Genomic DNA, 14,456 nt, shown 5'->3' with positions numbered 1-14,456 from the left:
AGAGATAATGATTGGGAAGGGGCAGAAGGGACTCTTCTGAGATGCTGGCAGTGTTCAATATCTTGACAGAAGTGAGGATTCTGTGGATGTGTGCACTTGTCAAAACTCATCAAATGGTTCATTTAAGACCGGTGCATTTTTCTTTATGCAAATTATATCTCAAAGCATGAAAGAGTAAACAGCATGGAAGACATAAAACTTTTAAAGTTGTAAGTAGGAGATACTGCTCTCCTCTTCCAAGACTGTTGTTATTAGGCCTTTTGTAATGGTCATGCTCATGACATCATACGTTCCTTTTGAACACTTCTTTGTTCTCTGTGTTGAATAGCATGGCAGAAACAAATAAACAGATAGTTAGATATTTACATATAAACACTACAACCAGATAGCAGTAGTTTTATAAAATCATATCACGTGTGACTTTAAAATAACATGAGAATGATATATCTGGTCATATGGATGCACATATTTTGATTTCTTTCATCAAAATAAAGCCTTGTTTTAGGAGATGCTATGCAAGCACATTGACAGTTTTTCTGATTTAACCCTAATGAAAGCTTTTTAATGTGAACATATTATGTTTAATTATTAACATCACATGATAATATCATGTTTTAATACCTACTGAAAGTAATTTGGCACTTTACAGTTTCCTTCTAAAATCACTGCTATTCTTGAAAGGGACTGGCTGGAATTTTGATTATAAATTTGCTTTCTTTTTTCCTTCCAAATAAGGACACTGCAGATAGTTTGTGCAAATTAATTCTATAAGCATGTAGCACTGTGCTAGGTTCTTGAAAATTCACGTATAAATATGACATGATCTCCGTTTTCAAGACGCTCACAATGACCTCAGTGATTGACAAGAAGACAATATAATAAATGCAATACCAGTTACACAAACAAGAACAGAGAAATGAGGGACTCAATTTTCCCAGAGAGAGAAGAAGAGGGTCATAGATGACTTCAAAAGGAAGTGATATTTAAGATACATCTTAAAATAAATGTGTGATTGATCAATATACTCTTTCAGCAGTCCAGCTACCATGCCATCACTCCCACATGGTAGATGTTGTGTCAGTCACTGGCACACAGTGTGTGATTTAAGCCCTCAAGAAGCTTTGAGTCTAGGTACATTTTGCTATGCCAAGAAGGAATAAAATTTGCTCACCTGCCTACCTCGTTCCTCTCTGATTTCTTCCATCTCATTTTACGAAACTGGACTCATACACGAAATAGAACTTTAAGTTCAAAGTTACTTTTTACAAATTCATTTCATTTCTGATGTGATGGGAAAAGCAGTGGCTCAGTAAGTCAAATGACTACTAATTTTTAATGCTACCACTTAGCTGTTTTCTTACAGCATTCATTTATCATTCATTTACTTATTCAAGCAGCATTTACAGAGCCCTTACTGTGTATCAGTGGGTGTCCAAGGAATTGGGAAGTGAGCTTGCTGTCTACTAGAGGAAAAAGACATTCGAACATTCACATGCTGGGTGATACTTGTTGCAACTAAGGATGAAGAAGAGAAGGAGAAATTAATTCTGATGTAAAGATCAAAGAATAACTCAAAGAGAAGGGGTGCTTGAGAATTTCTCTTCACTGAATGGGAAAGAAATTCCAGGTGTAGGGAACAGAAAGTAAAAATGCATGCAGACCCCAATCAGTCAGTAGTTTTGGCCTGTGCTAGTCCCTTTCAAGGGCTCTTGCATAGGAATCCTGTTCCCATCCCAAGCATAAAACAGTAAAGACATTTCCTTCCATGCTTTTTGGTTGCAAAACTTTCTGTTCTAATATTGGGGCATCCAATTTCTCTTATATTTCCCAAGCAAATAATCTCAAAATAACTGTGATTTGCCACACCTAAAAATTCTAAATACTAATAATTTATTTTCTGCTATCACTAAAATATATATACTTTGCTCCAATTATAAAGAAAAATTGTGAATAAAGTTATAATTGCAGTTATATTCTCAATTAAATACTCTTCACAATCCCTTAACTAAAATCCTTGGGGCCAAATATATCTCAGAATTTAGAACTGGTTTTCTGGGGGCTTCAGCAAAGTAAAACGTGTGATACCCCAAGCATTATGTGGGGTAGCAACTTGGAATCAAACACATTGGTCTCCCTGTAGTAAACATTTAAATGTTCACTCTAAGAGGAATAAATAAAAATTATAAATAGCCTCACATCAGTTTAGGTCATGTTTGCTGCCAAATGAGTTGTGTGAAACATTTGGTTTCAGCACTTTTTGGATTTCAGAATTGCTAATGAGGGACTGTGGACTTACATTGTGGTTATCTTCATTTCATAGTTTTAGAAAGAGTTTGGAAGAGCTTAATTAACTTGTCCAAGTTGCCTACCTAGCTAAGTAACAAAACATCATGTAAACCTATCAGTCTCACTCTGGACTCTGCTAGTAACCTCTGCCCTGTGGGTGGCAAACATTCACTTCACTTTTACTGAGCTGCCTAGGTTTTCACCAGGGAGAAGAAGGCATTAAGATAACTGAGAATAAATAACCGGATACTCTGCTGCCGAGACCCTTCCTTTCTGATGTCCCTGTGAATAGTCTCTGCCTCCTTATCCTCACAGATTTCCTCATTGTTGATCGTCTGCACGGACTGGGAATGTTATGTCTTTGTTGGCAAAGTATCTCTATCCTCACAATTCTTCTTGCTTCCTTACATGTCTTTGGCCTACCTGCTGCACTAATTCCCTGCCCCCGTCTCCGCATCAAGGTACTTTCCACCACCAGCCACTCAGAGCTCAGTGTACCGCTTCTCTGGATTTCGTCATCTATTTCACTTCTCTTCCAGCTCAAAATCATTTATTCCTGGCTTTCTCCATCAACAGCAGCTTGCATTGCACTCACTGCTAACCTCTCCATCTCTAAGGATATTCTGTTGCTATTCTCTCCTTTATTAGTTTTGGCAGTGTGGATCCTTAGGTCCCTCCATCAGAATCACAACATCACAATGCAGGTTCCTTCCTGGACCCACTTCTGACTGACTGAATCAGCATCTCTGGGAGCAGGGCCAGAGAATGTACATTTTTCCTAAGTATGCCCCATGGTTTTTAAGCCCCAGCAGCTTGAGATCAACTGCTCTGTGGTGCGGCAGAGCCAGTGGCTGCTCTTTGTATGGGGTTTGTTCTCACGTTTGCAGGTACAGGTTTATACAAGTGGCACCATAAGACCAGAGCAAACTATAAATGCCTGACTTTTTGCCTTTCCAAAGCCACCCGAAGAAACATTGCTTGGGAAGTTTAATAAATTAATAAGTGAGGTATGCAAAGGGAGAGTATATTAAATATACTAATTACTTAAAAGATAACATGGCTAATTTGGCCAAATCCTTGTTTCCATAGCTAACGTCTCATTTTCTCTCCATCTTCAAACACTGTATTGTAATTGGTTTCTTCTAAATTTCTACTCTAATTTATTCTAGCCTGACCTCCGAGTGAAAGATTAAGTAGAGTAACAATTGTACTTTCCAAACAAATCTTTCCTGTAAGAAGCCAGCTCTTTCTAACAGGCCCTTCTCAAAAGGGTCTACATCATCTCTGGTTGTCCCTGTAACATGAAAACACTATAAGGAGCAGCATGCTATTCTTCAGCTAGTGAGAGAGCAATATGAGTTGTTTTCAAAGACACACACACACACACACACACCAGAAACACTACGAGGAACAATTAGGAAGCCACCTGTACCTTGGATCTAGCGCACTTTGATGCACTGTTAGGGACGTTACGTTAAAGGACCATCACCTATTGTTTTAGTCATGTCAGCACACATAGGGGAATCCAGGAGCAAAGATCTATTGCCAGACCAACTGCTAGTTCTTCAACTTAGAGTTGAGAAATGAATCACTAATATAATCACACAAGCAAAATCTATGTGAAAAAAATCTTATTTTAAATGATAATGCTGAAAATTATACTTACGATTTTGATGAAGGCTGGGCTTACCAAAATAAAGTCGGAATCTAGTTTCAAACTGTCAGAAAATCAATTTCCACTTATGTCATTGACACAAGTGTCTCCATCATTATTCATCTTTTATTTGAATATGTAAGTTTTGAAATGAGTGTGGAAGTCCCTTCAAGACAAAACGGCCCGGTGCAATATAATTGCTAACATTTCAACTCACATAGTGACCATTCAAATTTGAGGCAATGCTTTTATGAATGGTCATAAACTATCAAAATTATCATGTCAGAGCCAATTTATTTGAGATATTTACATTGAATGAGTGTAAACTTATTTGTGAAAAAAAAAAGGTTTTTTCGCTATGAACAACCTTCAGACGTTGATGGTCACTGATAAAGCAAGAACACTCACTGTCTAAATACTGCAGACTCAGTTTATGATAATATGATTAGCTACATTAATAATGATGCTTAGGCACAGTCTTGCTAATTACAATATTATAAATATTAATGTCACCCACCCTTTTTTCTGTTTGATTGCCACTCATGAAGTCATTCATCATGATATTTTCCAGGAATCTACACTGTAAGATTTTATTTCTTTCTCCCTTTTGTTTTTCATTACTGGACTTGTAATCATGCACATTATTTTTTAAGAAGTCCTTATTTTTAGCTACCTTGGAGGACAGTGATATTTTCTATTAAAACTAGCCAAATGTAAGTCAGTTATATGATGTTTCTCTTATTCTTTCAGAGCCCCTAACCCTGCCACCCAAGGCAGAGTACCCAGGGTTTTTGTTTTCCATTCTTTTTCATGTGACCTGTTTCAAGTTAAGATTCATTTGAATTATTAAATGCTTCCTTAAAGAATCTTTTTATACTTGCCTTTCTTTTTTTTTTTAAGTTAATTATTGATGTAGTGACAAGCTGAAAAGACTAAGAATTAAAATTTTTTCCTCCCCTCATTCAGGACTCAAGAAATGTCTTCTGACAATGATTGTCTATTTAGAATAATACAAAGGAAATACAAAGGCAAAATGCTGAATGTTGTTTTAGAAAAGATTTGCTAAAATCACTGTATTATACAAAATGTAAATGTAGTATATATTTCTCTGAAAATAACAGTTAGTGAGAAAGTTGGGACATAACCTTTTGAGCCCAGGTTTAACCACATAGCAGAAGCAGTTACAAAAGATACTGATTAGATTTTAATTTTAAAAACTTCATCATATTATTCAGGGCTCCAGTGATTTGATTTGTCTTGAAAATAGAAAGGTAACGTTATAATTTCCAGAGCTTGTTAAAGAATAAAGAAATCTCCAGCTTCCCACTGCAAAGAATGCCAGTCATCACCACAGTAAGCAAGAATTTGGAGGCACTTTACACTACAAACTTCAATCTTTTCCCTTTACATGACCTTGTGTTATGTTGGTTTTATAAAAATGTAACTCACGGACCTGTCATATAGCTGTAATCAAGCCTCCTTCAGAATGATTCTACTACAGAAATTACATCCAAAAGGCACTATGTTTCCTGTTCCTGAGACAGTGGGAAAGAAAACAAGACCTGAAATAGAAAGTGACTGAGGTAGAGTTCTTGAGGACAACAGGAAAAGTTGAGCACATACCTTTCCCATGAGTTCAGCAATACGTGGAACCGGTTTCCCTTTCTGATGACTCATGGTAGCCGGACTCTGCCCGTCCCAGTCTTGCAGTTCTTCAATGCTTTTCAGATAAAGCAGGGCTTTGAGGCCAGTGCAGTAGTCTTGGATAACAGTGAAGTCCTGATTCTGAATGGCACTGCATACCTGGAAAAGATGAAGCAATCAACCCAATGTCAAACCAAGAGCTAATTCTCCACATGGACTCACTTTTCATTTATTCAAGAAAACTTATTTATGTTCTAGGCACTGTTCCAAGCATGGCATGTCAATCATTGCATGGGGATGGGAGTGCTGGGTGGGAGGGGCACCCCTCCCTGTGAAGGGGCACAAGGAAGCTTTCAGGACAACGAATACTTTCATAGACTCGGTGTGGTGATGGCCTCACAGACGTATACGTATTTCAAAACTTAACCTGATTGTACCCTTTAAATATGTGCAGTTTACTGTATGTCAGGCAAACCTCAGTACAGCTGTTAAAAATTAGATCCAGTTGGTTGGATTTACAAGGAATCAAATTTAGTACAGCATAAGAAATGACACTTTAACTCTCTCATTTTCCCTTCATTGATTCCGATGTACTGCCTGGAGGTAGTTCTCATGTCCAGAGGTGGTCATGCTGAGGTTGGAGTGCTGTTCATCAGTTAACTCAACCACCTTTGAGCCCTGTCTACCTCTTCAGCCTTATCTACTGTGGTTCTTTTTGCTCACTATGTTCCAATCACCCAGGTCTTTGCTCTTTTCTTCACATTTGCCACATTCTTTCTTTGCCTTAAGACTTTTTCATAAGATCTGGCAGCCTAGAAAATCCTTCCCTTCTATCCATGGCTGAGTACTGGCCCCTTCTTATCTCATGGTAAATATTACTTCTTCAAGAAGGCTCCAAGAATTCAGAATAGGTTAAGGCCTTCTTTTACTAATATGCTTTTTACTCATAACTATTGCATTTGATTTACAGCTCACTTCCCATACTGAAGTTTCAGGCAGGAAGAACCTGTTGATCTTGGTGACATTTATCCACAGTGTTTGTCACTTATTCTGCTCTCGATAAATATATGTCTTTGGGATGTCTGGGTGGCTCAGTTGGTTGAGCATCCTACTTTGGCTCAGGTCGTGATCTCACTGTTAGTGGGTTTGAGCCCTGCATTGGGATCTCTGCTGTCAGCGAGGAGCCTGCTTCGGATACTCTGTTTCTCTGTCCCTCCCCCGCTCATTCTCTCTCTCTCTCTCTCTGTCTCTCTCTTTCTGACAAAAATAAACATTAGAAAAATAGATGTCGAATGTATGGATAATTTGGAAGAGATATTTTGAGCGACCATATGTCAGACGATAAAGAAAAAAATTCTAGAGTAAAGGAAGGTTGGTTCTGAGAATTTAAGATCCTTCCAATAAAAATAAACCTGAAAGTCTGTATTGGGATTTGAGTTACAGCTTGAATTTAATGGATTTAGGTAAACACTTCTAGATTAATTATTACCAAAGACACCTCAAAAAGCAGAAACAAAAATCTTTCATTTCCTATTCTTAAGTGCTGTATGTTACTACAATGTAGAGAAGAGAATTGAAAAACCACTAAACACAAAGAATATTTTCCATGAAGCCCATTACATTATGTTAAAAAAAAACTGTTTCTCAGGAAGAATAATTTGAGCATTAATTAGGCCTCTTGTAACTTTCTTAGAGTTGATTTTTTTGAGAACAATTATAAAAAACATCATTATAATTTCCTCCACAGAATTTTTCTAAACTGTAAGTCAACTGATGCCTTACTTTACCCTCTTTGTTCACTGTGAGATTCCTTTTTTTTTTATAGTATATGCTTATGGGTATAATTTTACTCTAGTCTTAAAGTAGTTCACCATATGACCATAAGAAATCAGATTTTCAAAAGAACATCATGTCATGTTCTTTATGTGATGTTCATGATTGTTATAAATACCTGCAGCTAAAAGGAATCTAGATACTTTGTAACATATGAATAGTAAAGCTGTATCTCATTTATCCGTGATTTGTCCAGTGAGAAGATGTAAAAGTCACTAATTTTCTTAATCCACAAAAATGGCACCATTTGTGTATGGTAGATTTAGCCCCGCGGCACTGGAGTGATCAAGAGCAGACTTGGTGTATTGTATTGTATTGTAATTATTTTTTTAATTGAAGTAAATTACATAGAGTTGGTGTATTTTAACTATGGAAGAACATGGTGGGCCCTATGGCTAGGAAGACTACCTCTTTCCCACCTTCTCCTACGCTCCTATTCTGTAGCGCTAGTGTGTCACATAGTGGGGAGCTATACTGAGTGTGTGAAGGGAACATGAAACCTCAAGAGGGAGGAGAGACTACAAGACAGCGACGGAACGTGGCTGGAATGGTCTGCTATGCTGGAAACACCGGAAGGCACCACGAAACATGGGTGTTTGAGGGAATCGTTTCAGATGTGTTTCATCATAAGGCAAACATCACACTACGTATATACCTTCCAAAAATGAGTAATTTAATTTCTACTTTCCGGTAAGATGAAACTTATTAATTTTCCTGATGGGAATGTCTGATCATAGGAACTTTGTACATGATATTTTCTCTTAAACTTTTAATATACATATAAATTATCTGAGGATCTTATTAAAATTCATATTCTGTTTGTAGGTTTGGAATGAGACCCAAGATCCTGCATTTGTGACAAGCTCCCAAGTGGTGTTAACGCTGCTGGGCCACACTTAGAATAACAAGATCTTAAGCTCTGGTAGGGATGAATCTCAACCTGAAATGCTATCTGCAAAGTGAATTTCTTACAGATAAACAAATTTCTTGATTTTTACTATTATATTATAGCCACATTTTCATAGCCCTTTAAAGAAGCACTACTTACAATAATAAGTCACATCTGAAGAAACAAGTAATTTGCTGATTAAATAGTAATAAGACCCAAAATAAATCTTAGGACGCAAGCACACCATTGGGAACAGCTTTGGCCATGGGATTTGATGCTTAGAAAACGGGTTTGCTCAGAAAGGTGCCTTGTTCCTGCCTAACCTTTACACTCCACTGAGGGTTTTATCTCTATCTCAGAGGTAAATGGTTCCTTTTATAACACCAAACATGTAGCTGCTATTCCTAAATGGGTGTGTTTTATATGACATCTCTTTGTTTGTTTAACAGCTCTGATTAGGACTCTTAATAGGTGTTAACATGTTTGCTTAGTATAATTTGTAAGTTCTTTATGGTGAAGGCTGGTTTATCTTTCTTCGCAGCAGGACATCAGGTGCCATTATAAGCATCATTGCCACTATTAATTATTTCCATAAGCATGAATATCCCTATAGCAAGCTGTTTTAAATAGGGGCCCCTGGATTCTCAGCAGGATCAGCCCTGTGCAAGGGCTGAGTCGGTGGCAGCTCCCTGTGCAGCAGGATTTGAGGAGTGTCATAAAGTTCCCACTGCCCTCGAACAGTCTCCTCCAGGGGTCTGACACAGTGCCCTGAATTTTTGCTTTAGGTGCAGGCACATTTAGTCAAAGCCTATCTATGCAAAGTGAGTGTACAAATACCTGCAAGTAAACAGAGGTTTGCAGAGTGCTATTCTTGTCTCATTATTGCTCATTAAGTGAGATTAAGCACATTAATTGTAAATTACCTATTTATGGTTATTTACATCTTAAAAATCTCCTTTACATACATTATTTCTTTCAATACTCAAAATAAACCTAAAAGTTAGGCAGGAGACAGGGTAATGTTTTTACATTAAAAATGGAAAGAACCTGGGAAGCCTGGATGGCTCAGTCAGTTGGGCATCTGACTTCAGCTCAGGTCATGATCTTGAGGTTTGTGGGTTCGAGCCCCACGTCGGGCTCTGTGATGAAAGATCAGAGCCTGGAGCCTGCTTCAGATTCTGTCTCCTTCTCTCTCTGCCCCTACCCTGCTAGCACTCTCTCTCTCTCTCAAAAGTAAATAAACATTAATAATAATAATAATAATAATAATAATAAAATAAATAAAAATGGAAAGAACTTGAATTTGAGAAACCATTTCTTAAAGTCAAATCTGGTGGTTTTATGCCATATCGAATGGTACAGCCTCGAGGCTAAGAGCATGCACATAGAAGTCCAGAAGAATCAGATTGAAACTACATCATAGCTGTGTAAGTATGAGCAACTTTCTTCACTTCAAAATGGAGATTAAATACTTAATATATAGGAAACTAAAAGGCAACATATTTAAGTCTTAAAATAGTGGCTAGTACTTAGTAAGTTAGATTGGCACCAAAAATAAATTTCATAATATGAATAAATCATTAGAGCATAAATTAGGCAAGACATAATTTTTTAAATCTAATACTTTTTTGGCCTAATGCAGTAAAAGAAGGTCTAGGACATTATTTTTTATTTGCATTAAGTAGTGATCTCGAAAAAAGCATTTGGCCTTGTTGCCAAAAGATATGTCTGAGACCCAGTTCTGTATTTCAGCAGCTGTGTGACTGGGGTTAGTCATTTAGCACGTTGAGTCCTCTCCCACTTCCCGATGTGAAAAAAGAAAAAAAAAAAGGATGATATATCTAATTTATTGTTGTGAGGATTAAATTACATCATGTAGGTGGCAGTGCTGTGGAAATTACAACGCCCAGAAGGACAGAATGGTACTAAACCTCATTGCTATTATCAGATAATTTAAAGTTGAAAGTGCCTATGAGGTCAAAATGGAAAGTTTTGCCTGTAAAGAAAGAGTCAACTTCCTTGAAACGTAAAAGACAATTTACTAGGAAGCTAGCAAATAGAATCCAAATGGTATTAAAAGTACTAATCCCAGGTAAATAATTTGGCAGAGAAGAGTTCCACAGAATCAGAACACCGTGGGCTGGCACATGTTTTTGTGTAATAGAGCAGCAATCTTTCAAATGATATTTCAGAATGTGACAGTTATTAAACAGGGATCTTAAACTACCAGACACAATGCACGTAAACCCACAATCATAATTATCCCTTTTCACTTCATGTCACATAGGGGGACAAACTCCACTCCAGGTCTTAGAAATGTGCGCCACCGGGCTGTATGCAAGTAAAACATATGTTTACACTTGAATCCAAAGTAGTCTTAAAGTTGCTGTAAATTCTTTAGTAAAAGGAATACTGGAGGGTACCTACATTTAAGTAAACAGTGGAAATTCTTCTGCAATGCTTATCAGATTCCAAAAAACACTAATAACAGAATCTTAGATAGCTGGAAGAAGTTCAAGAGTATTCCTATGAACACAGTCCAGAGATAAAGCACTGAATAAGGAAGAATATCTATGGACTTCTTAAAGATTTTCCAGAAAAAGGAAAAAAAAATCCTATGATCTCCCCTTAGTAATTTATTTTGATAAAGTGTTAAACTGTTTAAAACAACATAAAACACCTGCAATGTTTTACATGGTGCTTTGCAGTTTTCAACGCACATTATCAAAAAGTCAGAAATATTTATATAGTCATTTAGAGTTTTCAAAGCACGCCAACAGATAAAGGAAAAGGGAATTCAGAAAATTTTCAGACCAGCCTCCTTCTGTCACAAGATTAGGAGTCCAGAATGGCTAAATGACCTATCTGTGTCTGTGGTCACCTAGCTAGCTGGAGGCAGTACTCGTCTCCCCAGCTGGCCTGACGCTCTCTCCAGTATAGCACTGCCTCTCCAGTACCTTTTTCCTTGGTCTGTACACCAATTCTGACAGTAAGATGGAGAAAGTGCCATCAAGTTCTTAGTTAAGTGAGGAAATCGAAACTAAACATTGAATGCTCTGCCCCAACTCAAAAGATTAGTAGGTGGCAGAGCCAATAGTCAGATTAAGACATTCTGACCTCTGCTCTTATTCCTGGAAACTTCAAAAATTTGAGAAGTCTCATGTAATTAAATAAGCACATACTTGTAATTCTCATAAGAAGAAGCACATTGTTGTAAAATGATTTCAAGTTTATAATTGAACGAATAATGTCAGAAATCCACAGATTTTTTTAAATGTAGGATCTTAATAATTGGATAACCACTTGAAAGTTTATGACTAAAACTGGAGAACAGACCTCTGCTGTTGTTGGATGGAGATGCAGTTTCCACATCCACTGATTAAAAGCATCAGATTTTCTAAAGGCATGGAATCAGTAATTCTTCATTGAGTTCTGCCCAGTACTTATCAACAGATACATAAAACTACATTATACTTTTGAAACTGGTGTACAAACACCGCATATTGTTAAGGTAATAATTCAGAATAACAATATCTCCGTATGAGTTTTTGGTACTACATAAACATGGCACTGCTTACTAGAATTCATGAATAAAACACCAAAATTATCATTTTATAAGGCTATAGGGGAAAGACGGCCCCTGGAGATACATAGTACATAAGGGGCTAGACGGGTATATATTTGTATATCCACATAAAACCACAAATCTTAGTTGTTCTATCGTATTAGTTTCCATTTGTTAAAGCTGTACAACATCAAAGTCGTGATGTCCCTATATATTGTATTTAGCAGTAATGTAACGGACTATGTGAAGAAATCAAAGTGAGAGTTTCTAAGTAGTTTCCTGGCAATTGAGACAGCAGGCTCTTTCATCTGCTCTGTAACTGTGGCAGTGCATTGATTTAAACTCCTTCTGAGATCTCAAATGCTTTCATACTCTTAGGTTTCTCAAGCAGCTTTTTTTTTTCCCCCTCAAAGTGATAAAATTCTAGCATTCAGCAAAATACCATCTTGTTTCCCCCAAAAGGAGTGGGTTTATTTCAGGTTTGCTACTAACCTGTACAGGATCATGAAGTAAAATAGCTGTCCAAATGCCATGCTATCACAAAATCTATCTTTCAGTTCAAGTTTTCTGTGTTCTGACCACAGCAAATTGGGTTGGGGGGGGGAAGAACAACAAATAGCCCCACAGATGTTGTTTTTTAAAGGTTCAGGTAAAAAAAAAAAAAAAAAAAAGCAAAAACAAAAATAAAAACTCAGGGCATAAGCACTTTTGCTTATTAATTACATTTTCAAAGTTGTTCTTTAATTGCTTCTCATTGATAAATGTTAAAGGTACAGAAATCATTCAGCTTGTTTTGTGTATCATATCTTTCATTGTTATTCACTTATCCTTTTATCCAGCCTTTTAAATTATTTAGTCTCTGACAATTTCTAAGTATATAAATACCCACCCCTTGTCCCCAGTCAGGAAGGAATTTTAAGGAGTTTGAAAGGCTATTTCTTTAAATGTCCACCTGTGGTCATCCTCTATCTGATTAATTTCTTAACCCAAATTCAGCTGAAGACCAGCTGAAAGAGAATAAAGTATTTCCAAGGTATTTTACACTGGGATCCAGACCACATTTTGCCAATTGGAATATGGAATATAAGTATCAATTCTCCAAGTATTTTCTCAAAGGTGGCATGGATGATGGGCCACCCACTTGACTGTTATTCAGAACAGCACTGGGGGACCATCTTCTCTATTCACTTTGCTCATGATACAACTTGACTGAGGAGGGCGTGGGTTGATTAGTCAAAGGGATATGATGTGCCCTGCAGGCGAGATCACCTCTGTCCCTTTCCTTGTATCTGTCCTTTACAAAGTCAGCTTCAACTGGATTCCGATCTCAATGATGACCTGAACCAAGGACTAATAATGAAAAAAGAACCACACAGAGACACAGCCCCTCTATCTGCCTTTTATGAGAGGTTAGAGATAAAATGGGTGAGTCTGGCACAACATGTAGGGCCAAAGAGTGGGGACCGCTGTCCTGCCTCTTCAAAGATGTCACTCTTGATGGCCCTGCTTCCCCACAGACACAAATAGAAGTCTGAAAAGACTGCGACAGTACATGGAGTCCTCTGCACACCAGGCTCTCCTATACAGCCCATTCTTTGGGTAGGGGCTGTGGCTACAGTTTGAGGAAGCATGGCCACTTTGCCTCAGAGGCAGAAGGATTTTCTACTAAAACAAACTCTCCCCACCCTAGGCTAATGCTGTGGTGTGATATCAGTTACCACAGTAATTTTCAATTATTCTGCAGTGACACAGGTGGTATACAGGTTCGCAGGTAGCCTCGTGCAAACTCAGCACCTCCCATGATAAAAGTGGGGCAAGAGAAGGAAACTGAATATCCAAATAATGGCTGTCAGATGACTCACATCCATAATTTTCGGCAATCTCTCTTTTTCAGCAGTGTCAACACAGCTGGGAGAATTTGACTTACAATACCATTTACTAAAATACCACATGGGGTTTGGATGTGGTATTTGGGTCGTAATGCCTAGAGAGGAAAGGTCTACTGAGCAAATTCACCCAGGGAAATTTTTCTGGGCTTGAAGATAGATAAAGGTATGTGGTTACTCAACAACAGAGCCAGACATTCAATATTCCAAGAAAAGCGGACTGTGTGAAATGAGAAGAATGTTGTTCAACAAGAAAACAGCACCTCAAATAACACTGTCCACCTCTTAACTCAAAGTACTCACAGTTCAGGAGTTGATGCTTTGGCTCATCTATTATTGATAAAAACACAAATTTGTGAGAGTAGTGGGTGGCTATTAACAGTGAGTCAACAATCTTGACTAAGTTGCCAATATACTCTGGGACACAAAAGTTAGACAAAGTTCAGTTGACTAAGAGTGGATAATCTATTTAAGAGTTAAATGCTACAGAAAAAGCAACAACAACAACAAACCCAAAACAAACTTAGCAGTGTTCAAGTTAATATACTGAAAGCACAGTGCATACACTGGATAACTGGAGAAGCAAAGCCAAAAAGTTAGTATTTTTAAAAATTATTTTAATGTCTATTTATTTATTTATTTTGAGAGAGAGAGAGAGAGGGTGAGTGAGCATGAGTGGGGGAGGAGCAGTGAGAGGGA

General features: G+C 37.5%; 1 protein-coding gene across 1 annotated transcript in view; it reads right to left on the bottom strand.

The window, feature by feature from the left end:
- DPYD (dihydropyrimidine dehydrogenase) overlaps positions 1-14,456 on the bottom strand; it is an 850,732-nt gene that overhangs the window by 119,524 nt on the left and 716,752 nt on the right. Inside the window, exon 20 of the mRNA XM_019457587.2 lies at positions 5,564-5,743. Within this exon, the coding sequence (XP_019313132.1) occupies positions 5,564-5,743 (180 nt within the window). The remainder of the gene's footprint in view (positions 1-5,563; positions 5,744-14,456) is intronic.

Source organism: Panthera pardus, unplaced genomic scaffold (genome assembly GCF_024362965.1).
Source record: "Panthera pardus isolate Hobbes unplaced genomic scaffold, ASM2436296v1 HiC_scaffold_11, whole genome shotgun sequence".
Taxonomy (NCBI): domain Eukaryota; kingdom Metazoa; phylum Chordata; class Mammalia; order Carnivora; family Felidae; genus Panthera; species Panthera pardus.
This window is presented reverse-complemented; position numbering and strand designations above follow the sequence as displayed.